The 25152-nt window shown below is 40.3% G+C and overlaps 1 protein-coding gene across 5 annotated transcripts in view; it reads right to left on the reverse strand.

Annotated features, from left to right (window-relative positions):
- Nucleotides 1-1271: 1271 nt before the first annotated feature.
- Nucleotides 1272-25152, reverse strand: part of citb (citron rho-interacting serine/threonine kinase b) — a 60424-nt gene continuing 36543 nt past the window's right edge. Inside the window, exons 17-42 of one of the 5 annotated variants that reach the window (XR_015094936.1) lie at nucleotides 24067-24260; nucleotides 21966-22101; nucleotides 21770-21874; nucleotides 20935-21075; nucleotides 20457-20576; nucleotides 19544-19775; nucleotides 19180-19338; nucleotides 19012-19035; nucleotides 17401-17562; nucleotides 15707-15887; nucleotides 14886-14974; nucleotides 14680-14784; nucleotides 14422-14591; nucleotides 14041-14085; nucleotides 10479-10559; nucleotides 10270-10405; nucleotides 10030-10169; nucleotides 9862-9954; nucleotides 9571-9679; nucleotides 7089-7217; nucleotides 6303-6383; nucleotides 5641-5719; nucleotides 5404-5577; nucleotides 5289-5307; nucleotides 3049-3337; nucleotides 1272-2068 (exon numbers count right to left, since the gene is read on the reverse strand). Coding sequence is in view for 4 of the 5 variants with exons in the window: in XM_086077195.1 (XP_085933321.1) it covers nucleotides 2045-2068; nucleotides 3049-3337; nucleotides 5404-5577; nucleotides 5641-5719; nucleotides 6303-6383; nucleotides 7089-7217; nucleotides 9571-9679; nucleotides 9862-9954; nucleotides 10030-10169; nucleotides 10270-10405; nucleotides 10479-10559; nucleotides 14041-14085; nucleotides 14422-14591; nucleotides 14680-14784; nucleotides 14886-14974; nucleotides 15707-15887; nucleotides 17401-17562; nucleotides 19012-19035; nucleotides 19180-19338; nucleotides 19544-19775; nucleotides 20457-20576; nucleotides 20935-21075; nucleotides 21770-21874; nucleotides 21966-22101; nucleotides 24067-24260 (3198 nt within the window). In the remaining variant the exon portion in view is untranslated. The remainder of the gene's footprint in view (nucleotides 2069-3048; nucleotides 3338-5288; nucleotides 5308-5403; nucleotides 5578-5640; nucleotides 5720-6302; nucleotides 6384-7088; nucleotides 7218-9570; nucleotides 9680-9861; nucleotides 9955-10029; nucleotides 10170-10269; nucleotides 10406-10478; nucleotides 10560-14040; nucleotides 14086-14421; nucleotides 14592-14679; nucleotides 14785-14885; nucleotides 14975-15706; nucleotides 15888-17400; nucleotides 17563-19011; nucleotides 19036-19179; nucleotides 19339-19543; nucleotides 19776-20456; nucleotides 20577-20934; nucleotides 21076-21769; nucleotides 21875-21965; nucleotides 22102-24066; nucleotides 24261-25152) is intronic. The other 4 variants (XM_086077195.1, XM_086077196.1, XM_086077197.1 and 1 more) reach the window with 4 other exon arrangements.

Below are 25152 nucleotides of genomic sequence, written 5' to 3' on the forward strand. Positions count from 1 at the left end.
CCCTTGTTCATTATTATAACTCATAGTGACGCTTTCAGTTGTTAGACGAACAAAACAAAAAAAAAGACTATCACTGAAAATACAAATCTTGCTTATTCTTTTTTTTTTCTGTCAAGTTTGCCGTTTGTTTCTCGGCCGTGGCGTTCCTGTTCCCATTCACGAGTTTCCCATTGCATTAAAGTTAGATCGGCGTGTTAAATCGGAGTTGACCGACATCCGTCGTTTAAGTTCTGCTATTGGACACGGCTCATTGTTGTGAGTGAGCGGCGTAACGTGTCACGCGACGCGCACGACACACATCTCACGAAGCATCAGTGTCAATGATGTGAGGCGGAAGCGGTTTGCCTGACATCCACAAGATGGTGCCACACACGAGACCAAAGCTGAAGCTGTTGTCAGTGTGACAGGATTGGCTGATCGGTTTGCATCTGGTGTGAAATCTTGTTCAGTTCACTGCAACAGCTCAGCAACGTGTGAGCGCATTTGTGTGTACATGAGAATGTAGCAGGCATTGGTGGCTGTGTGTGTGCGTGTGCTCCCCCTCCTGCTGGTAGAGATGGGTGCCAAGCTGTTTGAAATCAGGTCTCTCAAGGGGATCACTTGTGCGTTTGTTGGTTTGTGTTTCCCCCCCTCATCTGCTTCGTACGGAAGAGGATGGGGGGGGGGGGGGGGGGGGGTTGCCAGGATTCTGACTTTCAGAACCCCCCCCCCCCCCCCCCCCACACACCCAATTCGAAGCGCTACATCACAAAGTCAGAATCCTGGCTACGCTTTTTTTCTTCACTGGCCCTAATCCTCGTCCGTAGTTTTGCTCTTGTTGGAAACGCACTTTGAAGCTGTTTGTCAGGCGAGTTTGTAGCTGTACATAGAGCCAGTTCCTGTCATGACAAATGCTCCTTGTTTAGTCGGATTTTTTTATTTTTCAAGAGCGTTTTGTTGTTGTAGAATCTAAGGAGAAATAAACTAGACAAACCAGCCGCGTGTGTGTGGTTTTGTTTTGTTACATAGTGGGGCCAACCTTTTGGCTGGGCCCCACAAGTTTAGACGTCTTTTTGAGGGTCAAGACTTAGTTTTAGAGTTTAGGTTTGAATTGGCTTATGGTTGAGGTTAGGGTAAGGAATAGGGGTAGGCAAACATTTTTGATGGTTGGGGTTAGAGGGAGGGGCTAGGAAATGCATTATGTCAATGAGAAGGCCTCACAAAGATAGTAAAACAAACTTGCGTGTGTGTGTGTGTCTGAGACCTGCTCTGAAAAGACCCAAGGAAGAAAGCAGACTTCAATCATGTTTTAATGATGTCTTGTGCAGAGATCTAAAAATCAGGAAACTCTTTTGTCAGCGTTAACATCAACATCTAGTTACCGAACCCAAGTTTGACAGAAAATAAGCAGGAGAAGGAATCAAGCTGCTGTAAATAGTGAATGTCATGCTCACTGATAAGGCGGTCGAACAGGCACTAAAGAAACCACAGCGACCTTTGACATCCATCACATGTCACTGCACAGACGCGAGATGCTGCGGACTAACAAGAGCAGGATGAGGCGAGGTGCCACTCGGATCGGAGCTTTGGAAACGACACAAGGCAACATTGTTGTCAATGAAGCACTTCTCCATGTAAGCGTGAATATCAAAGTCAAGAAAGAAGACCTCACGTTTGGTGTGGAAAACAAAAAAAAAACTTTGTACATCCTGTTCAAATCCAATTGATGAATTTGTGTGCAAATTGCTTGGACCCGCCCCTCACTACCATGAATACAATGACATTCGTGGCATCGTGAGTCTCCCTGCAACATGGATAGAAACTCTTGTCTTACAAAAAATAGACATGGCTTTACTGGCCGACTTTTCCCTTTATAAAAACTCACAACACTATTTACATGTACGCCGATGATCAAATCGATGCTCGACGCGTGTTCCCTGCCAACGATTTGTACTACGAGATCCCCCAAAAAGCACGTCTCGGGTTTGTGTTGTCGAATGAAGATGTGTGACTGTTACAGGCAAGATGGCCGTCTAGCCCGTCCGTGGGGAGCGCCAGCGACCTCTCACACCGACGACTGATCCCACACCTGCAAAGACAAATGACAGGCCAAGTAAGAGGGAATCGCGATTCTCATTTAGTACGATTCAGAATCGATTTTAAAAGTCCCGAAATCGATTTTTTAAAAATTATTTTATACTGTCTTCCCTTTGTTTGTGTGTGCCTTTATTTGGAACGCTGTTCATGTTGTACCCGGTTTGGCCACTGAGGGGCAGTGTGGTTGCACGCGGTGTAATACACTGTTAAGTTGTAGCCACATTAGAGAGTAGAAGGAAGAAGTCACGATCAACTTATTCCGATAATAGGGTTTTTTTTCAGCGTGGAGCTGTTCTTTTGAGTGATAAAAGTGCCGCGAGTCGCGCGCTAATTAGCATTAGCGAGTCAGACTGGAGCAGATTATTACAATTCCTTGCATATCTATAGATTGAAGCAAAAATCATTGTCAATCAAATCATTTTGAATCAAAAATCGCAGACCCAAAAATCCGAATCGAATCGTGGGACATTCAAAGATTCCCACCCCTACTACTTATGCATTACTGTCCTTGACTTTTAACCAGGTTATAACAGTTAGGGATTTTTGTTTTGTTTGGTAAATTCTGCTAGTTTTAGTTCGTTTTTACAGCTAATTGGTATTTTTTATTTTACCGAACACATTTCGTCACCCTCTTAAAATAATTGAGTCGGTTTTTTTGCCTAAATCATCTCCAAATGATGCAAACGGTTCATTTTTTTGTGGTTCCTGAAAAATGTGAAAAAATTAAAGGCGCTTATTTTGAAACCCCTTCAGACCCATCGATGATCGCAGCGGACATGACATAATTGCGCATAATTTAGATGATGTCAACACTTGTGGTTGATGATCGGATCCTAGCTAACCAATCACAATCGCATGTTGATTTGCATGATGTTCATGTTGAAAATGCTGCATATTAGCTTGGCAAGTTTACAACACGTTGCAGCTATATTATCCTGTATAACAAATAAATACATGAGATAACAAGCGGACCTTGTTAACAGGAGCCAGCTGCGTCCGCACAGACCCGGCCATGAGTCGACTGTTGTCCCCGAATCGTGCCGGAGATCTCTCCCTACGGCTGTCCAGCACCCTGCCGGGTGACTTCTCCCTGTCCAAGGGGCGGGCCGGAGACTTGTCCCGCCGGAACTCGGTGCGGCCCTCTCGGTAGCGGTGCGGGGTGCTGGGCTCTCGATGCAGACCGTCGTGACTGCCGGGACCCGACGTCAAGCGCTTGGTGATGTGCTCCGAGTAGGTGGGAGGGCCTCGCTTGCTGGGACTCCTGCAAGGGGGAGGTAACGTCGCCAAGGGGCGTCAGACATCTGCTTTTACCCACAACATTGTACTGTTGCGGGACAGTCAGACTAGAAGGCTAAAGATCCAGCGCCACTTTCAAGCAATAGCCCCATGTGGGTAAATTGCAATGGCGGCTCAATTAAAACTACTACTACTAATAATAATATTATTAATAATAATAATAATAATATTTAATGACCACCCTAACCCCAAATTGAAAAGCCTGTTCCAGTCGCAACACAACAGACACGTCCAAGTAAAAATTTAGCAGTAATGCATTTAATAATAAGGCACGTATTTGTGGAGATTGGGGTCAAGCTGTATTTTACAATTGTAAAAATGTGCACAAGTTACTTCAAGTTCGCGATTAGATAGCTCTTATAAATATGAAAAGAAAAATGCACTGAGCTGTCATCAATGTCTTACAAATGCAATTATGCCATCTAGTGGCAGAAAAATGATTTTAACCCAAGTCAATTTCACACTCCTTTTTTACAGTACGGTAGGTACATCTTCTGAATTTTAACTCACTTTTATGAATTATTATGAAATTACTGGATCAATGACTAAAAGATACAGCCATATTTTATTTATTGTTGTAACAACAGTTTTTCACATTTATGTTAAGAGTTGAAACTTAGGAAAAAATATTTTACTGTACATTTAGAATAGACATAACATTTTTGATTAATCATGAGTTAACTATTGAAGTCATGCGAGTAATCACAGTTAAACATTCTATTCTTCTGATACCCCTAAATAATAATAATAATAAAAGGGCTGTCAAAATTAAAATGACCAATGTGCAGCCCACTGATCTGAATATATGACTGGATAGCCCATAGACGCCCGTGCAAGTCACAGGGCGGCCATCTTGCTCCTCTCATCTCGTGAGCAGACTAATGTATAAACTATAAGGTATACGTACAGATGAGACGTATACAACTCGTTAGGCTGTTAGTATAACAGGGCTGTTTAATTAATTTGAACTATTTCTAATAGTGTAACAATTTTTCCACTTTTGTCAACAAGAGTATGAAAACCTAGATTTTTTGTTGTACATTTAGAACAGATATAACATTTGTGATTAATCGTGAGTTATTTCATGAAGTCATGCAATTAATTACGGTAAAAAAATGTAATCGCCTGGCTAATTTTTAATAATCTTTTCTTTTTTTAAATTGCGTCAGGCGATTTAAATTTTTTAATATTAATTAATCGCATGACTTCAATAGTTACCTCACGATTAATCCTAAATTGTATATATGTTCTAAATGTACAATAAAACAATTCTAGGTTTTCGTACTCTTGTTAACAAAAGTGGATTTTTTTTTACAGTATTAGAAATAGTTCAAATACATTTTTTACGTCAATGGCAGTGAATGAGTTAATTCCCAAATTTTACTCGAGTAAAATATCTGCTACAAGCTTTGAAGAAACAAGTAGAAAAATACGATTAATCGTGATTCATTGCGATTAATTATGGGAAATTGTGTGATTAATTACCCTGAGAGAACTAAATTCATATAAATAATAATAATTAAAGTGGTGGCTTTGCACAAAAACTGCCTTGAGTTTTGTGAGCAGATGAAAGTTGTGCTTCTGATAAGCGACATATTCGCTTGCTCTGCGTTGTGGGTAGCGTGGGAGTGTTTTTGTGTTTGTCCATATCTTCTGCACTTGCTACATATACTGAACACGTCTGCACAGTAATTGGCAAGTACAATTTGGTGGCGTGGTGCCGACCCCGTGAGGGAAATTCTAATCTATGCTGCCTTTATCACGCGTGCTTCGCGATTCACAGTCTTTTTTAAAAAAAAAAATTTTTTTATTCAGGGCTCCAAGTGCAGCCACTCCAAGATCTGCTCCTAGTTGTCATGGTAACCAAATCCATACCGCCATTGCCTCAGCAGTACATAATAGGAGGGCTGACTTACTTGCATAAGACGGGCCTTCCTGCTTAAACGGTCAGCAAGACAAAAAAAAATGTGTGTTTACTCATTTCAAGCGCGCCGGAGCAAAATGTCACCAGACGAGTGAGGATGCGCTGACCCTCTGCTGGAGCCGGTCCTCTGCAGCTCTCCCGACTCTCGGATCAGGCTGCCCTTGCAGCAGATGACCCGCAGTTTGTTCTGGTAGGACGACGCCAGATAAATGGCTCCGGAGGAGATGGCTGGGCCCAGGTAACGAGGGCTGGGGATGTCCAGGTGGGCCAGCACTGAAGGACTGCAAACAACATCAACTTGTAGCTCATTGAATCAATGGCATCCTGTCGCCGGTGAGGCTCACCCCAAAGCGGCGTGACCCTGAACCTCGATGACGTCCAGCGAGTTGAAGTAGGTGACAAATAGGTACGGTTCTCTGTAGGCTGCACAACAAAACACGCACAGTTGCCGTTATTACTAGCAGTGGGAATCTTTGAATGTCTCACGATTCGATTCGGAATTGAGATTTTTTGATTTAAAATGATTTGATTGACAATGATTTTTGCTTCAATCTATGGATGTGCCAGGAATTGTAATCTACTCCAGTCTGACTCGCTAATGCTAATTAGCGCGCTACTCGCGGCCCTTTTATCACTCAAAAGAACGGCTCCGCACTACTGCAAAAAAACAACTTTTATTGGAATAACTTGATTGTGACTTTTTCCTTCGACTCTCTAAAGTGGCTACAACTTAACAGTGTATCAGACCGTGTGGAACCACACTGCCCCTAAGTGGCCAAACTGGGTACAACACGAACAGCGCTCCAAATGAAGGCACATACAGACAAAGGCAAGACAGTATAAAATGATTGAAATAAAAGTGATTTTGGGACATTTAAAATCGATTCCGAATTGTACTAAATGAGAATCGTGATTCTTATGAGAATCGATTTTTTGGCAGCACACCCCTAGTTATTACCATAAATAGTAACAATCACGTGGCTTATTTGTGAAGCGTAATATTCACCAAAGGACAAAGGCAGGCGACTCCACTTGATGTCGTCAGTGCGGCTCCTTCGTCCGTACGTGTCCACAAACACACCAAACTCTGCAAGACCAACACATGTGCACTCAAGAGTTTCCCGTGCAGAAGTTTAGGGTCACGTCCAACCCTATGAAAAGTCATTAGGGCTGGGTTTAAAAAATGTAATAATCCAGATTGAATCAATTTTCCTTTTCAAGCCTAATATCGATACATAATTTTAAAGGCCCCATTTTTTTATTGCACTTTATGACAATTCAGAATCTTTTCAATTTTAATTTACAATTATTCAATTAGAATTATGAAAATATTTTTTATCTCATCCTTGCAGATGTCAATATTTGTGCATTTATTAATAAAGTAAATAATTTAACCAGTTACTGGGGGCGCAAAATTTGATTAGGAATTTAATGTTTGATGTTTTTAATCATGTCTTTGATATTTAAGAAGATTTGATGTTCCATAATCAATCATTATCGGATTGAATTGAAGTGAATCGAATTGAATCGGGGAAAAAAAAAAATCTAAATCAAATTGATTGAGGAAATTAGAATCAATAACCAGCCCTAAAAATGATAGTTTTAAACTATGCAATGGATTCCTAAAGTTTATGATTTGCTCCAATTTTGCTGACTTTGTGGATTATTTCTAGTTGTTCTATTCATTTTATTTGTGCAAGGTATCAGTAATGATTAATGAAGAGGGCCACGTTCCCACACTTGAAAAATGTTTGATGCACGTTTCTGTTGCCATGTGTGGGCGGGGCCTCACCATGAAAACACAGCAGGTACTCCTCCTTCTGCATGCTGCTGGCCACCTGCATGATGGCGATGGGGAAGCTGTGGGATGAGGCGGCAAACACGGCTGAGGCCAGCGACATGTCGTTCTTGTCCAGGAACTCTGCCGCAGAACACACGCGGCACGAAGGCTTCAATAGCATCTCGACATTTGCCTTTCTACATGCCATTTTTGAAGGTTTCAAGAATAATTGCAAACAGAATTGAGCTTGGACTTGTGATGAATTAACAATACACAAAAAGAAAACTACCATATACTTTTTGGCTAAGAGATTTCTTGTGCGCTCGTAGCTTTGGATTGTCTGGTTTCCATGGCGATGGCTGTGGCCTGTTTGAACTCATATTTTGACAGTAAACGCCATTAACCAATAAGATCTGTTTTCTCCACCATCTACTCTGGCAACCTGCTCAGCAAGAGCAGGAAGCCCACGTTTCAGGGAGAGGCAAAGATCTTTTTTTCCCCCTTTCATTCTTAATTTTGTTCAACTCATTCACTGCCATTGACGGCTATAAACGTCAAAAATGTATTTGAACTATTTCTATTAGTTTAACATCCCCCCCACTTTTGTTAACAAGAGTATGAAAACCTAGATTTTTTCTATTGTACATTTAGAACAGATGTAAAATTTGTGATTAATCGTGAGTTAACTAGTGTCATGCGATTAACTCATTCACTGCCATTAACGGCTATAGACGTCAAAAATTCATGTGAACTATTTCTTTAGTTTCACTTTTTTTTTCCACTTTTGTTAACAAGAGTATGAAAACCTAGAAAAAAAATATTGTACATTTAGAACAGATATAAAATACGTGATTAATCTTGAGTTAACTAGTGAAGTCATGTGATTAATTACAATTAAAAAAATTGAATTTCCTGATGCCCCTAATTAAAAAAAGAAATAAACGATTATTAAAAATTAGGGGCATCAGACGATTAAATTTTTTTAATTGTAATTAATCGCATCAATTCAATAGTTAACTCACGATTAATCACCAATTTTATATCTGTTCTAAATGTACAGTACATTTTTTTGTAGGTTTGTATACTCTTGTTAACAAAAGTAGAACAAATGTAAAATTAATAGAAATTGTTCAAATAAATTTTTGACATCTACAGCCAATAATGGCAGTGAATGAGTTAATTACAATTAAAAATTGTAATCGCCTCTTGCCCCTAATTTTTAATAATCTTTTTTTTTTTTAAATGAATTTATGGCAGTAAATGAGGTGTTTTTTAATCATTTATATGGTATCATATCAATCCTTAATTGTGATATAAAGGAGTCTTTGCACAAAAACTATGGGATGTTTATATTTTATGTGAAAATGAATTGATATTTTAATCTTATTTGGGCAAACAAGCCATTGAAACCTTGAGTAAACGAATCTATGTGCAAACAATTCTCCTTTCTTGAGTATGACTCTTTTGCTGACTGTACATTCAGATGAAAGGTTAGAGCAGGGGTCATCACATGATCACATGTTCTTTTAAAAAACATAATAATACTAATTTTATTTAAATAAAAAAATAAAAGTAATTATTATACTCTATTATTATATGGCAGGTGTCAGTTTGAATCCTCCATTTTTCGTCTCCTTTTGGACACACCAGCAATTATGTTAACTAACAATAAGTCTGGCATAGCTCAAGTGGTAGAGTGGCTGTCTTCCATGCTGAAAGATTTTTTTTTAGTATTTACTCTCTTCCAAGTGTAAAGTTTACATTGTTTAGAATGGGACCGAATATAATCTTTTTTTAGAGTAAAATATTTCTATTGAAATTTACTGTGCATATAAAAGGTAATTGAAGTTAATTTATTACAGAACTGTGTATCAAACTGAAAGCCTTTCATATTTATCAAGAAATAGATTTCAGTTTGAGGCTTTTCAAAAAAAACGAATAGCCATTGACGGCTATAGACGTCAAAAATTCATTTGAACTATTTATATTAGTTTAACTTTTTTTTCCACTTTTGTTAACAAGAGTATGAAAACCTAGGAAAAAAATGTATTGTACATTTTAAACAGATATAAAAATGTGTTCAAAATTCATTTGAACTATTTTTATTAGTTTAACTTTTTTTTCACTTTTGTGAAATTTGTGATTGATCGTGAGTTAACTAGTGAAGTCATGCGATTAATTACAATTAAAAATTTTAGTCGCCAGACATGATTAAAAAAAAGGTTTATTAAAAATTAGGGGCGTCAGGCGATTACATTTTTTAATTGTAATTAATCGCATGACTTCACAATTAATCACAAATTTTATATCTGTTCTAAATGTACAAAAAAAAAATTCCCCTAGGTTTTCAAACTCTTGTTAACAAAAGTGGAAAAAAAAGTTAAACTAATAGAAATAGTTCAAAAGAATTTTTGACGTCTATAGCCGTCAATGGCAGTGAATGAGTTAAAGGCAGACATGTGAAGAAGATGATGACGAGTGATGATGAGCACACCTTCCAGTACAAACTGCTTCATCTCAATCTCATAGAACTTGTTGGTGCCAAGGATGATGCTGTAGCTCGTCAGGTGGATGCAGCTGCAAGGCTCCAGAGTTTCAATTTCCTGAGAAATTAAGAATTTTTTGGGGGGGGGTTAAATGTCATCATTTTACAGTGTCACCACAAGAGCGATATTGGAGACCGCCTCCAAAATATGAGCAAAGGCATTTGTGCCACAACACATTCTCCATTTTTTCAATACTGAGGAAAATCGTTTCCTTGACATCAGTGCAGCGTGCCCATCACCTTCCGAATGCAGTATTTGCTGAGGTTGTCATTGTAACGTAGAATGGTGATCTTGTTGGGCATGGCAGCACAAATGCAGGAGCCGTTGTCTATCTGTGAAGACAACACAAACGCACGTCCAGTCACACGTCTCCAACGTATGCTGCCGTTATCGGGGCGAAGACGTACTCTGCCGGCGGCAAACAGATGGCATCCTTTCACCGTCTCAAAGATGTACGGAGCCAGCTCGGACTGGCTGGGCAGGTGGCACTGGCTCAAAGACTGCTTCACTCGCTTGATCTCCAGCAGGCACAAGGCCCTCTCGTCCCCTGCGGCACACATCTCCGTGTTACGTGCCGACTGATGCAGTTTAATGAGCGAGTGCCGCTTGCTAATCGATGCAGCTGTGAGCAGAGGGCTGACTCGCACCAACAATCATCAGCAGTCTCTCCATCTCCTTGATGATGTGGATCTGAAAGACTGATCCCAGGCCAGGAATGTGAGTCAGGGAGTTCTTGATCACATTGAGCGCGTACAGACCTTCCTCCGAGCCCACCAGGACGATCTGCAAGCGCATGCCGTCACCATGCGAGGTTTTATTACACAACGTGTAACCGTGTATGTGACAATTAAGGTACCTGATCCGTGAGCGGAAGGGTGCAGTTGATATCAAGCCTGTCGTCTCCTTCCAGCTTCAGAAGAGAGTTTCCTAGGAGCTTCTAAAATCAAGAAGACGTTGGCGGTCAACGGAAATAATGGAAATAGCGTGACGCCTGCAGGAGGGTGTGGAAGTGAGGACAGGTCAGGAGTCACATGCAGTTCACAGTAGACTTTTTACTGTACAAATACTGGCTCGATACAATCGCCCTACACAATCAAAGATTCAAATTGAGAGTTACAACTAGGGTGACCAGATTTTCTAAAGGAAAAACCCAAGGGGTATGTTTCTGAGGGACAATATGGGACACTCCTCAGCGATGCGGCGGCCCCTCCCCGTGAACAGACCCGTTGATAGTGGTTTACAGATTTCTAGTATATATATCAGGGCTGCAGACTAACATTTTTATTTTTTTGCAAGGAGCGCGGTAACACCTAACTTAAAATTTTAGGAGCACAGGAAGAAAATTTAGGGGTACACACGGAAATTGACTTGTATGACTTTTTGTACAAGTGTCTACACATCATACACCATAAATATACATTTACATCTTAATGACTAAAAATGTCAAGTTAATGTTTAGACCAGGAGTGCAAGTATTATCAGAAAATTTCACACTATGCACATGTTTGTGTGTATTAACAAAATAATTTGCAGTGGTGGCCCGCAAATTTTGTGATGATTTCATATTGTGCATTTTTATACTGTACAACTGCATTCGTGTCCATGATTCATTCTAAAATCATTAAAACAAATGCATTAAATTTGAACACATTCATATTAATGCTTTAAAGGATAACACAATTATTCAAATATATACACTGTAATTTAGAATGTTTTGTTTACTTATTGCCGTCCCCAAACAGTGCCACTGATCGTGTGAAGACATAGTTTGCCAGATTAAAAATATATCACTCACCACATGAATGTGACGTGGGATGCCGTATCATAAGTGAAGTGTTTACAAAACAGTGTCTTGAGATGTTGCTGTGCGCTGTCCTTCAAACCAGCCAAAGTTTCACTGTCTCACTTTTCTTCGTAGTGCTAGAATTTCCTCCAGCTTAATTACTGAATAGAATGTAAAGGATTGCCAAGATATTTGATAGATTATCTAATTCGCCAACACTTGACAAGTGTGCCCGAAAAAATTATTAGTCAAACCCCAAAAATTTCTTGACAATAATATGTTGTATGTGCCCCCACTACTTCATTCGGATTAATATTGCAGAATATGAGTTAGGCCACCTGCTTTTTTTTCCCGCTCAAGGGGCGGCCATTTTGTCCCTTGTTGTCGACCGAAAATGACATCATAGTTGCTCATAGCTCAGGTAACGGCCAATCATGGCTTAACTTCAGAAAACAGGTGAGCCGTTATTGGTCATTACCTGAGCCCTGAACAACTGTGATGTCATTTTTAGTTGGCAGCAAGTGGCAAAATGGCTTCCCAATCAGATGGATAAAAACATGTGGACTTTGCCGCTTAACACTTATTCCACAAACATAGTATTAACCAGGATACCGTGTTTAGACTAGTTAGGCCGCATAGAACATATAATTCCGGTGGGGTGGGTGGGGGTTTGGTGGGCGCTCTGCTGCCCCGCCCGGTTGGGGGGGGGGGGGGGGGGGCGCTGGTCGCTCCTCTTAACTCACTACACTAGTTTTGCACAATACAACTTTTATAGACATATAGGGCACATAACACACTTTGGGGGGGTGGAAACACCGTCTTCGCCCTACAACTCCCCTCCAATTTTAATGCACCACACAACTGTGTATGTGTGTGGGGGGGATCGGTTGGGGCAGACCGCAGTATAGAGCAGTGCTGCGGTCTCCTGTCCGTGTCCCCAACCCCCCCTATTTTTTTTTTTAATGCACCACATACACTCACTGACATGCCTGGGAGGCGGGTGGATCGGAGCGTGGGGATATCATTTCCCTCTGCTCCGGTTCACCTGTTCCCAATTTTAACGCACCACACACACACACACTTGTATAGTCACTGGGTGGGGTCACATTCAAGGTTTAGGGGTACAGTTCGCCAGTCGGCGAGCAGGCGGACTCAGTAACAGGGGTTAGCTTTCACTAAGAACGCTGGAGTGACGACCGGGGCTTTTCCCCGCTGGGCCTGGGGTTCGGGGGTGCCGACCGTCCTCCGCTGTTCCGTCCCTCCACGCGGCAGGGGGTGGGGTGGGCGCGGGTGCCCTCTCCGCTCCGCTGTCCGGCCCCTCTTCGGCGCCGAGGCCTGTGTGCCCGGGATCTGGGGGTCGGGGGCTGCCGGTTGGTGGGGGTGGGGTCGGGGGTCGGCTTGGTTGGGGGGGGGGGGGTGTCTGGGGGTTTGGGGGCCGGCTGGGGCTGGGTTGGGGTGGGTGGTGGGGGTGGATGGGGGGCGGGGGTCGTGGGGGGAGCGGGGGGAGCGGGGGCTGTGGACCGGTGGAGTGCCTGGCGGGCCTGCAGTGCCCTGTCCTGCTGCGTTGGGTTGGGGGCGTGGGCCGTGTTGGGGTGGGGGGCGCTCATGCTCCTGGGTTTGCTCTCGGCCCGGGGGTCGTCCTTTGGCGCTGCCGCGGCCTGGGGGGCCCTGAGGTGTTGCGCTTGCTCTGTCCTGGCAGGGGTCGACGGCCCCCCTCTTTGGTGGAAATTTTCATGCATGCCAGATCCACCACACCAGCATCTATCGAAACTCAGACACAATCTGCTTCTCCCTCAGGTCAGGTGAATCGGTGGAGGCTGATGTCTGTGAATCTCACTCTGCTTCGTCTGTCCTTCCTTCCTTTCCTCAGTCTCTCCTTTGGTCTCTTGAGGTCTCCCTGATTTGTTGGAATTTAGATGTTTCTGGGGTTGGTGAAGGACTCTGGTTGGTGGCCCGGTGGGTGGTGTCTGGTCGGTGCTGGATTTCACTTTCCTTTCTTTTCTTTGGTCCTTCCTCGGGTCTCCTGACGGCGGTGTTCGGTTTAGGTGAACGGTATGGGATTTTTTAATAGGTTTTTGGTGAACTAATGAATACACACACACTCACACGCACGCAGACACGCACATACTCACCCTCATACAAAATAATAATAAATTTAAAAAAAGAGAGCAATGATAATGACATGTCAAATTGGTACAATTACCGAATGAACAATACTGAGCTCTCTTGGAGAAAAAAAAAAGAACATATAATTCTTAAGAAAGTTTTGGGGTTGACTTCCCCTAAAAAGTCACTGTAACCAAATGTGATCATCAACATGCAACAGGAGAGTGTAGGGAGTGAAATTCGGGTAAATTCTCAACTCAGGAGCACCTTAGTAAAAATAATAATAAACAAAAATAAATATATGTTTCCATTGGATCATAACGATGTGGTTTTCAAAGGAAATGTTAGTGCTGCAGTCAGACGACAGTGAGTGTGTGGGGGTGGGGGGTCTCAGTGGGGCAGGTGGGAGTGGGGGTGGTTTAGCTAATATGAACAAACAGAATGATAGGCTGGTGCATCACTGTGAATCAAAAAGGAAAGGAAGGGTGAATGTCAGGAAGTCTTGCGTCTGTACTTTTTTTTTTTTTACCTGGACCAGAGGAGACAGAACCATTTGTCTTTTGGACACAGCAGCCTATGTATGCAAAGATACTCAATGAAATGGGTAGAATCCAGCAAAATCAACAAAACACGCCCATATAGCGGACATATAATGAAGCAGGATGGAAACGCAACAAACAGACAAAAAGACAAAGAAAAGAAAGAGTGGAGGAGAGAGATAGAGAGACGGAAAAGATGACAATTAACGACATGTGAAACAGGAGGTTATAGAAAACGACAAAATGTTCAAAACTAGAGTGCAAATTCACTCATGAATAATCCCTGTTGAACTGATTACATCCAGAAAAGAGTCCGCGATCAGCTTCCTCTTCTTTTTTTTAACAAGTCAGCAAAGTGCCGGGATACTCACTGCGTCCGCCTCAGCCTTCTCCCGTGAGACTCGCCCCGCAGCGACAACAGATTCCATCACCGCCACCCAGCGCTGCTTGTCTGGGAAACTGGGAGCCATGAAGTAAATGGACTGTCCAGGCCAGCAAGGGGCGTGACATCGAGACTCCAGCTTCAGCACATATGGAACATCTGATCTCCAAAAACCACAAACAACATCAGTTCAACGAATAATCAATAGTTCTTGTTGGTGTTATTTATGCGAAGAATTACATCATACCTGATTTGGCTGTGTTGGGTAGCTCGGTGGCCCCGACCGCTCCGTGAACTTCGACCTCTCCATTAGACATGCACAAGTCGAACTCCTCCAGTGGCTTAATTGAATCTGAGTTCAAACAAAAAGGTGCCAGGCCAGACTCAAGCACAATGAAAGAAAGTCATCAGCTCTCAAAAGGGAAGTCGTGATCAGGTGAGCGCTCAAGTAACCTTCTCTGGGTTCGATCTCGTAGATGGAGACTTTAGTCCCGTCAAGCACCACATATTTCCTCTCCCAGCCTTGACCTCGCTTTCCATTTCTGCAAAAGCAGTAGCACAAAGCTTTCATGTGAAAACAGGACACTCATTCACTGCCATTGATGGCTATAAACGTCAAAAATTCATTTGAACTATTTCTATTAGTTTAACTTTTTTTCCACTTTTGTTAACACGAGTATAAAAACTTAGATTTTTTTTATTGTACATTTAGAACAGATATAAAATGTGTCATTAATCGTGAGTTAGCTAGTAAAGTCATGCGAAAATAAATCGCTTGACGCCCGAATTTTTTACAATCCTTTTATTTTTTTTATTCATTCACTGCCATTGACGGTTATAAACGTAAAAAATTCATTTGAACTATTTCTATTAGTTCAACATTTTTTTCCAATTTTGTTAGCAAGAATATGAAAACCTACAATTGTTTTTATTGTACATTTAGAACCGACATAAAAGTTGTGATTAATCGTGAGTTAACTAGTGAAGTCATGCGATAAATTACGATTCAAACATTTTAATCGCCTGTCACCCCTAATTTTTTCTTTTTTTTTTATGAATTTATGGCTGGCATTTGTCAAAGACCCCCCAAAAATTCTTCATTAAGTTATTTGCCAGAATTAGGGCTAGCATTTCTATTAGTTAAGTGGATCCATTCATTTGTTCCATTTTCCTTTTTATTCAGCACCTCCATCTACATAAACCACACACAGCATTCACTACAAACCCTTACCCTATCCTCCAAGTGAGTAAGTGAGTGAGAGACCATAATTAACCTGGGCTGCTTCATCCATCCCTCCAGGTGCATGTGTCCGCTGGCGTCTTTGAGCGGCTGGCCCGAAGAGTTGCCCTTGTCCCGACACGAGCCCTCGGACAGATGCAGAGAGCAGTCGCTCGACATGCCACACGTCGCTGGAAGGCACGGGGAGCATTTTGGATGGCACAGAGCGTGACATTCTGAGGGAGGGAAAATATCACAAAAATAGCATTGGCATACAAAGTTGGGGCTCCTCAACATAAAGTGCAGAGCATTGTGTAATAGTGATAAGAGACACTCAGAAATAATTATACAGAACATTAGAAGGAAAAAGTCACGATCAAGTTATTCCAATAAAAGGTTTTTTTTCCCAGCGTGGAGCCGTTCTCTTGAGTGATAAAAGTGCCGCGAGTAACGCGCTAATTAGCATTAGCGAGTCAGACTGGAGTAGATCATTACGATTCCTTGAACATCTATAGATTGAAGCAGAAATCATTGTCAATCAAATCACTTTGAATCAAAAATCGCTCTTAATCGAAAATATATTCTGAATCGAATCGCACACCCAAAAATCGGAATCAAATCGAATCGTGAGACATTCAAAGATTCCCACCCCTAGTTTGCAGATTACAGCTGTACTGATAGACTGGTAACTAATTTCTTGGTAGCTTTAACTCATCAGTATGGGTAGTTTATACTTCTTGTTGGATAAAAACCTTGACCCATTGTGCTTGGCAGGGATATGATCATTTAGATTTTTTTTTGTTATAGTTAGATTTTAATTTGTTTTGACTTTTTTTTTTATTCAGTTATTTTAATTATTTTTTATAGCTGTTTTTTTTTTTTTTTTAAATCTCGAAAATGCCTAGTTTTAGTTTAGTTTTCATTTGTTTAGAATTAATTTTAGTTTTTACCCTGCTCATATACACTCTAATAAGAGAATTGTTGACTAACTGAATTGAATTGCTTCAAGTGGTAAAGTCAATATATTAAGCTTAATTAATTATGAGGTCATTAAATGTAATCGCTAGAGTTCATTTAACCTAATATATTAATTTGGGATTAATTTAAGCAATGAGTGTGTATGGAGTTTTTGTGGAGTGCAATATAAAAAAAAAGGTTACAGAATATTGTGTAACAAAATAAACTACAATTCTCAAATGACTGTTTGACATTTTTTCTTCTGGACGGACATACAGAAATACTGGAATAAACACACCAAAGCCCATATATGATATTAATTGAAAAAGACAAAAACAAAGAACATTAAAATCATTGTGCGTTGTAGTTAGTTTTATAAACATATGATGTAGTTTGTTACTTTTCTTTCTTCTTTTTTTTTTAAAGCATTTTCACTTTATTTCGTTGATGATTTTTTTTTTCCAGGTTTAGTTTTCATTTGTTTTTGTGAAATAACCTTGTTGCTCAACCCAATACACTGGGTATAAATAACCCAGCATTGGCACAGTCTCTTTTAGACCCAGCGCTGGGTCAGCCATTTTGCCCAATTTGCGTTACTTTTGACTTAGCAGCGGTTTTAAGGGTGTAGTTTTCCTATGACATCACACGCCGCCATGTTGGAGGTCAAACACATTCTTTTGTTTTGTGCTTATTAAATGTTTATCTCGAGTAGAATAGACTAGAGAATCCTCCCGTTCTGAAGCGCCAACATGGCGGCCAAACAAATGCTATAAAACTATAAGTGGCACTCACCGAGACAGGTGGCAGCTTGTCGACCAAAGTGAACCGTATCCAGGCAAACGGTACACTTGGCGGCACGCATGTTGAGTCCCACTGTGAAGCGGTGAGCGGTGTGGTGGTGCACCCTCTCCCGCTCTCTTTCCCTCTGACTGTCTTTCATTCGCCGGCTATATTCTGAATACAATAAGGGCAGGGTCACAGTGGGAGCGGGTTGCTTCATTATATCGGGTTCTGCCGAAGCCTCAATACATCATGCCTTATCAGGTATGAAGTCAGTTCAAGGAAAAAGTGCTTTCAAAAGATGTTGAGGACATGAGCAGCTAAAAGCTGAAACTAAAGTTACTAAAAGGCTTTATTCATCCTTGTGCTTGTGTTCTTGGCCGATGCATTTAAAGGCATTATGCAGTCAATATTATCATTTTAAAGGTGCCTCAAAGTTTGCATACCTTGGTCAGGACATGATTCAAACTACTTCAATTTGCTTTACCTAGAAGTCTTTTCTTGGATTCTCGTACTTGCAACAATATAAAGTCGCAACTTTGACTTCATTATTAGTGATAGATCGATAATCGGATATTTGGCATTTTGACAAATATTTGCATCGGCATTTTTACAAATCTGAAGGCCGATAAAGCTGGTATGTCACTGAGCGGTGAATGCTTGTGAACGTAGCGAATTTAGGGTTTTCATCAGGATTTGTAGGATGTTCACAGAAAGTTTTTACTTGTCGCAAAGACATTTCGAATATATAGAGACAAATTTTATTTTGAAACTTTTTACAAACCTTGACGAAAACCTCAAATTAGCTACGTTCGCAATTTCGCATGAATTTGTTGCTCAGTGAGATACAGGGAACTTTTTATTTATAGATTTATTTAATTTTCCACTTAATAAAAGATGATGCTGACGCTGGGAACTTCCCACACTTTTTATTTTTTAAATTTAAAATTAAATAAATAAAATTAAGAAATGATGTTGGCATTTTGGAAAACTTTATTTACTGTAGTAAATTTTAGAGAACTATTTACTTGCTTAGGTTATAATTTAGCTTAACACATATTGATGACCTTGGAAGGTCCCTGCAAGTTTTGTTAATTTTCAAACAAAGCTGTTTATTCTTTTCTATGTTTTAAATTAAAAGAAAAAGTAATTTATAAAAAAAAAAATTAACGCTAATATTTTCTCTTTTACTGCAAATGAATATCGACTCCAAATCATCCCTGGAAAAACCACATCGGTCTATCACTATTAATTATACAGTCATTTGCACTAATGATATGACTGAATAATACCTTTAGATTGAAATTCGTTATGTGACAACGTTTTGTGCATTACAGTGTTTATCAACCGGTTTATCCTGCGAAGTGTTGCAGGTGTTTGTAATGGGTTGATAAACACAGTGAGTGGAGTTCCGCAAATCACGCGGGCTCAGCTTCAGCAACCAAGAAAACGATGCTTCAGATTTCCAAAGTTGTGCACTGCCAAACTGAAAACGTACATTTGACCTGCTGTAGACATGCACAACTTTGAAAAATCTGGCATTTTGAGGAATGGGTGAAGCAAAAGGAGACGAGGGATAAGGGACCAAACTGCAGGAGCCGTCCAAGAGTTTGGGGAACTTACTTTCAAAAGTGACCCTCCTTCTTTCTGAAAGGTGTGTGAAAGAGAAAGGATTGTAAGAGAGCATTCTTTTGTTTGCGATTTATATTTGCGGGCCGCTATATTTAGAATATCGCGTTTGTAGTCCGTTATTGGCTTCTTGAATGAAGATGTCATCGTCTCCTCACTCACCCTCAGGTGTTGCGACCTCCTTCCTGCGGCCCGAGTTGGATGGAACCAGGCTGGGTGAAACTTGCTGGTGATCGGGAGACTTGACCATGGCAGATATCATCATCTGTTGCCGTGCTGTCGCTGGGTTTGTGGAGCTGCTGTGATCCTTGTATTGGAGTGCTGGCATGGAAATCATTTCTTGTTCATAACATTGTTATCAACTTAGAGCAGAAAAATAAACCGGCGGCTTTTTTTTTTTTGCATGTTGATTCACCTCTTTGGCCTTGCTAATATGAAAATCATCATTTCAGTCTCAGTTGCTATGACAACAGTGTGACGCAGAATGAAATGACCTAAACATTGAATGGACTTTTTGTGTTTGTACCTTCCTCTCTCAGAGATCGCAATTCTGCTCTCATTTTCTGAAGCGCATCCTCCAGCTCAGAACAGCGAGTTCGCTCTTTGTCCAGCGCAATCTTCATGTCGCTGTACTGCAGGGGAACTGGCTGGATGGAGGACACAGGGGAGACCTGGCCCTGACTTTGTCCCTGGGCCTGGGCTTGTGCCTGAGCAGCCATGGCAGCCAATAGGTCCTCGCGCCGACGTCCAAAAATACCCTGAAGGATAAATGCAGCAAAAGAGCATGTCCAATGAGAAGAGAGAGAGAGTAGAAGCAAAGGTTCTATTCAAGCCTTTGATTAATAGTGAAGTTATTGTGAATGTGCAGAAAATTTTAGTAGGAGTTTTAATGACATTTTATGCATGAAGTGACTCATCCATCGTTGCCCCCAGATTTCACCTGCAAGCAATTACCAGTTTTTGGCGATTATTATTTTTTTTGCATACACAATCAGACCTAAAGATAAGTTGGGAGCTCAGGAGTAAAGAATTATATTCAATCACAGTTGATTCTAATTCAAACATTAATATAAACAATGATATATATATATATATATATATATATATATATATATATATATATATATATATATATATATATATGCATTGTTTATATTTGTTTGTTTTAAAGGTTAATTTTAAACATCACAAAATCTAAGATAAGCATTTTCATTCCCAATGTACCAAATGTGATACCAAATATGCTCTTAACAAGGAGGTTGGTATCAAGTTTTCATTTTTGTCATACTGTATTTTAGATGCCATGTGATGACAACGATGCAGCCCACGAAAAACAAGATCGACACACCCTCACATAAAATAAGCACACTATGTTTCGAAGCGGTCATACAATGCACATTTATTTACGGGAATTAAGTGACTAAGTGATGCCATCTGACCTTTTTCTTCTTAGAACCGCCATGGGCCTGGGCTTGGAGGAAGTCAATGAGCTTGGTCTGCTGGGTGATAGTCCCCTCCATTTTTACCTTCTCATGGGAGTATACAGCCTGCAGGTGGAGCTAAGTGAACATCACTACTGTCGTGAATTTCTCCTCAAATACTTGGCGTCATACAGACAAATAATGCAGTGTGGGCGAAGACCAAAAATGGAGTGTATGTATGAGTGTACGCTTTTGACGTTCAGATGAAAAGGACACAATAGAAAGCAGGTAATAATGCGTCAATGACCTGTGCTGTAAACAATAATTATAATAAAACCATAATCATGCCAAAAAATGCTAAATACATAGAAGGAAAGAAATACAACTCAAAATGCTGGATCTGGTGCCCAGTCTAATTCACGGAATAGCTGCACATTAGCATAGCATATTGTAGATATGATGATATATGTGTGCAGTCCAGTATATGTAGCAGCACCTGGATGTTTTCCAGCTGATATTCCAGGTCAGTTCTCTCAGTTTTGAGCAGGTCGGTCTGGTCCAGGGCGTCTTGCAGGCCCTGGGTCAGACGAAAGATGTGGGCCTTCTGAGCGTCCATCTGCTGCTGAAGCTTCTCTTGCTGCAAAACAACAACAGGTGCCACATTATCACATTCTGATACTTTTAACTCATTCGCTGCCATTGACGGCTATAGATGTCAAAAATTCATTTGTTCCCACTTTTGTTAATAAGAGTATGAAAACCTAGAAAAAAATATTGTACATTTAGAACAGATATACAATTTTTGATTAATTGCGAGTTAACTAGTGAAGTCATGCGATTAATTACGAAAAAAAACGGCCCTAATTTTTAATCATCTTTTCTTTAAGAAAAAATAAAAGAAAAAAAATAAAAGAAAAAAAATAAAATATTATTAATAATTAGGGGCGTCAGGCGATTAAATGTTTTAATCATAATTAATCGCATGACCACAAGTTAACTCATGATTAATCACAAATGTTATATCTGTTCTAAAAATCTAGGTTGTCATACTCTTGTTAATAAAAGTGGGAACAATTTTTAAACTAATAGAAATAGTTATAAAAATGTGACATCTATAGCCGTCAATGGCAGTGAATGAGTTAATAAGCTTGGACATGTATCACAAGGACTTTACAGACTTCAAGATGTGTTTTTTTTTGTTGTCTATTAGCCAATTTGTATGCAGCTAAATGATAGAAAACCACCAGCATGCCGTTACAATATGTTATGGTAATCAAATTATTATGTCGTCAAAGAGCTGTGATAATAACGTGTGAAAATAGTGACTGGACCTCCTCCAACAGCCGCTGTTTCAGATCTCTCTCACTCTCCAGCTTTTGCTGCAAACTACGCGTATTCATCTCCAACATGGCGTGATTCTTCTCCAAATCATTCAGCTGGAGGACAGAAAACAGGACGCGCTCATTGCAACATATGCGAATCACAGAAGGGTGTTAAACACTTGTGCTTTGGTGCAGAAACACTCACAGTGTCTGCAAGGCTTTCAGCTTTGAGTTTCTGGTCTTTGAGAATCTGCTGTAGCGCCAACATCTCAGCTTTGTGCTCCTTCACGGCCTGTTCCACAGCCTGATGGGACTCGGAGCTGCGCTGCTCAGCGTGAAGTCTGATGGACACAACAGACTTTTTGTCTTTATGTTTGAGTTTGCATTCAACTACGATATATTTACAAACAAGTTAACAATTAACGTTCCAGCTCCGCCACACAAATGACATAAACATTGTAAGCTTTCTTTCAGGGTTGTGTGAGGGTATTTTAATTTCTGCAGCAAATTTGCCTTGCCTTGCCCACATTTTTATATACGGTACATACTGTTAAGATCCAGAACACCAAGTGATGATCCCTTGAGAGAACAAGCCTTTTGCATCCAGTGAGTGTAGGTGGAGGCAAGCAACAACATTCATAGCAAACACTACCTACCAATGTGGAGAAGGTCACTTATTATTCTCTCTGAATATGTAACAGCGACTATATTAGATCATGGCCTATTGAAGATCTGTGACAAATTAAACCTAGTTCTAAATAATGGATGCACTGAACAAGTCTTAATATGCTTTCGGCTTCTTAGTGCTTTAAAGGCAAACTGTTAAAAATAGGCATAAAACATCAATTATATATATATATATATTTTTAATTGTAGTTAATCGCATGACTTCAATAATTAACTCATGATTAATCACAAATCAATCGCACATTTTATATCTCAATTTATAATAAAGTGTAAAAAAAAAATCTAATTTTTCACACTCTTGTTAACATAAAAGTGGGAATAAATGTTAACCTAATAGAAATGTGGTTGCATTTTTTTTAGTCGTTGATTCAGTAATTTCATAACAATTAGGTACTGCACTGTAAAAAAAAAACGTGCGACATTGATTTGTATTGGTCATTTTTCTGTCACTACATGGCATAATTGCGTTTGTAAGACAATGGTTATTTTTCTTTTCATGTTAAGAGCTTTTTAACATGGAGTAAATTCTGCACATTTCAAAAACTGTAAAGCATAACTTGACCCCAGTCCCCACAAATATATGCATTATTATGTAATTTATTACTGCTAATGCTAAATTGTGTTATAGTGACTCCTTTTCCCAATGTTGATAGCTTTTATTTTTGTTAAGTTCTCGGATGCGCATTGATATTAAAGCTGCAATATGGAACTTTTTTCCCCAAAATAACATTACGATAAGCTTTTTATTTGACCATTTATGACTGAAATGCATTCTAATTAGTAAATTAAGACCTTAGCTGTTTACAATGGGTACTCCTGCAAGCCTCTGGCCAATAATTTTCAGACTGGATTTGGGTTAGAATTTCCCGCGCCCTGTCTGTGGATGTGACGTAATGTGTATGTGAAGAACGGTATGTGCCGTTTAATTTTTCGTCAACAAGTGGCAGTAGCGATTCGAAATGGAATATTCTACGTTCAGTAGCTTTAAGTGACGCCGCTTTACTGCAAGCCACAGACGCTGGCGCTCTGCTGCAAGCGGGCCAAGAGCACAGTGAAGAGCTATTTTCTGGAGTTGCTGAATAAAATACGCCTCATATCTAAAGATCAAGTGGCTTGGAGTCACTCCAATTGACAAGACAGCGTCCATTCGGCTCTCACAGGAGTTTGAGTGCCCAAGGACACCTTACGGAGAGTTGGAGCAACCTAGCTTGTTGCTAATGGCTCATGTTCGTTCTTTCAAAGCAGAGAACCGGCGTTCGTGCTACACAGTCCAAATGGCTCCACCACTCAAACATTCTGCCACTTAAACATTGTGTATTGTAGCTGCAGTGCAGTACAATACATTTCTATTTGGTCATTTTGATGTGGACGTTTATGCTGCATAGCAACTGGAATTCCCTTCAGTAGAGGCTTTCCAAATAAAGGACGGTCGTTAATCGAGCGTTAAAAAAATTGGTGCCACTTCAAGTTAACAAGATATTAACACGATAAATCTGACACCCTTAATATATATATATATATATATATATATATATATATATATATATATATATATATATATATATATATGAAGAGGAAAATACATTGTGTGGATTACTGCCAGCATGTTTTCTATTAACCTGTTCTGTTTCTCATTGTCCAGCATTCTTTGGACCTCCCTAGTCCTCCTTTCGGCCTGGTTCTTCTCATCTTCTAGAGTTGCCCTCCAGGCATCCCACTGTCTCTCCTTCTCCAGAAGTTCGTCATTTAAAGTCTCAAGTTCCAAGACTTGCTCCTCCAGCATGGTGCATGTGGTCTTCAGCGTTTCAAGATTCTGAACAAAAGGATAAAAGATAATGCTGAGTTTGGATTGACACTGTCAGAGAGATATTATCGTAAATTCAGTAAGGTGTAGGCCCGTAGCCACAAAATATGGGGGGATTCTCAGCCCTGCTACTTGCGTCTCCTCTAACCACAAGTGAGTGACGGCGAACTAATGTTACATGCGGTATATCTGGTTGCGACACGTTTTTTTTCATATATATATATATGTATATATTTTTATTAAATGTTCTTGAAATCTACTTGGGTGGCCCGCCCAAGTATTAACATGGTGTGGGAAACACTGGACCTCGTCACAATGAAGGTGTATTAACAGCTGAAATGTATAGTGACTTTTATTTTGGAGGCGCCGCGGGAAGCGTGTCACGACGTGTCTTCCTTCTGGACCTTCACAATGAACATATTTTAGCAAGAGTGCCTTACTACGTACGGATTGTTACACACTCGCCTCACCTGGAACTCATTCGGGTTTGACAACTTTGACAAGAGTGACGTAAATAACAAAATAACAGTAGAGATTTGCCAAAAAACGACCGCCATGAGGAGTGATTTGTTGACAATTCTTCTCCACCAAGAACCATTAACATCGCGACTCCACAAGCACCATATGACAGCTATAAAGAAAAGATACTGGTAAGTCATAGCGACACACTCGCCTAGTGTCATTAGTAGCGGCAACAATTGCATTTTTCTTATTTTACGAGTGCTAAACACGTGAAAAGCGTTGAAAGAAATATGCAGTCTCGGCAAATCGAGTCCAGGTCTGTTGGGAGCACCGAACGAATTAAATTGAGAAACGGTGAGCAGTTATATGACATTTTTATGTGAATGATGCAAGCCTCAAGATGGGCAGTTTTCTGACGTAAATCAATCATTGAACATGT

This window comes from Leptonotus elevatus, chromosome 5, assembly GCF_054856555.1.
Source record: "Leptonotus elevatus isolate MCC_2025b chromosome 5, RoL_Lele_1.0, whole genome shotgun sequence".
Taxonomy (NCBI): domain Eukaryota; kingdom Metazoa; phylum Chordata; class Actinopteri; order Syngnathiformes; family Syngnathidae; genus Leptonotus; species Leptonotus elevatus.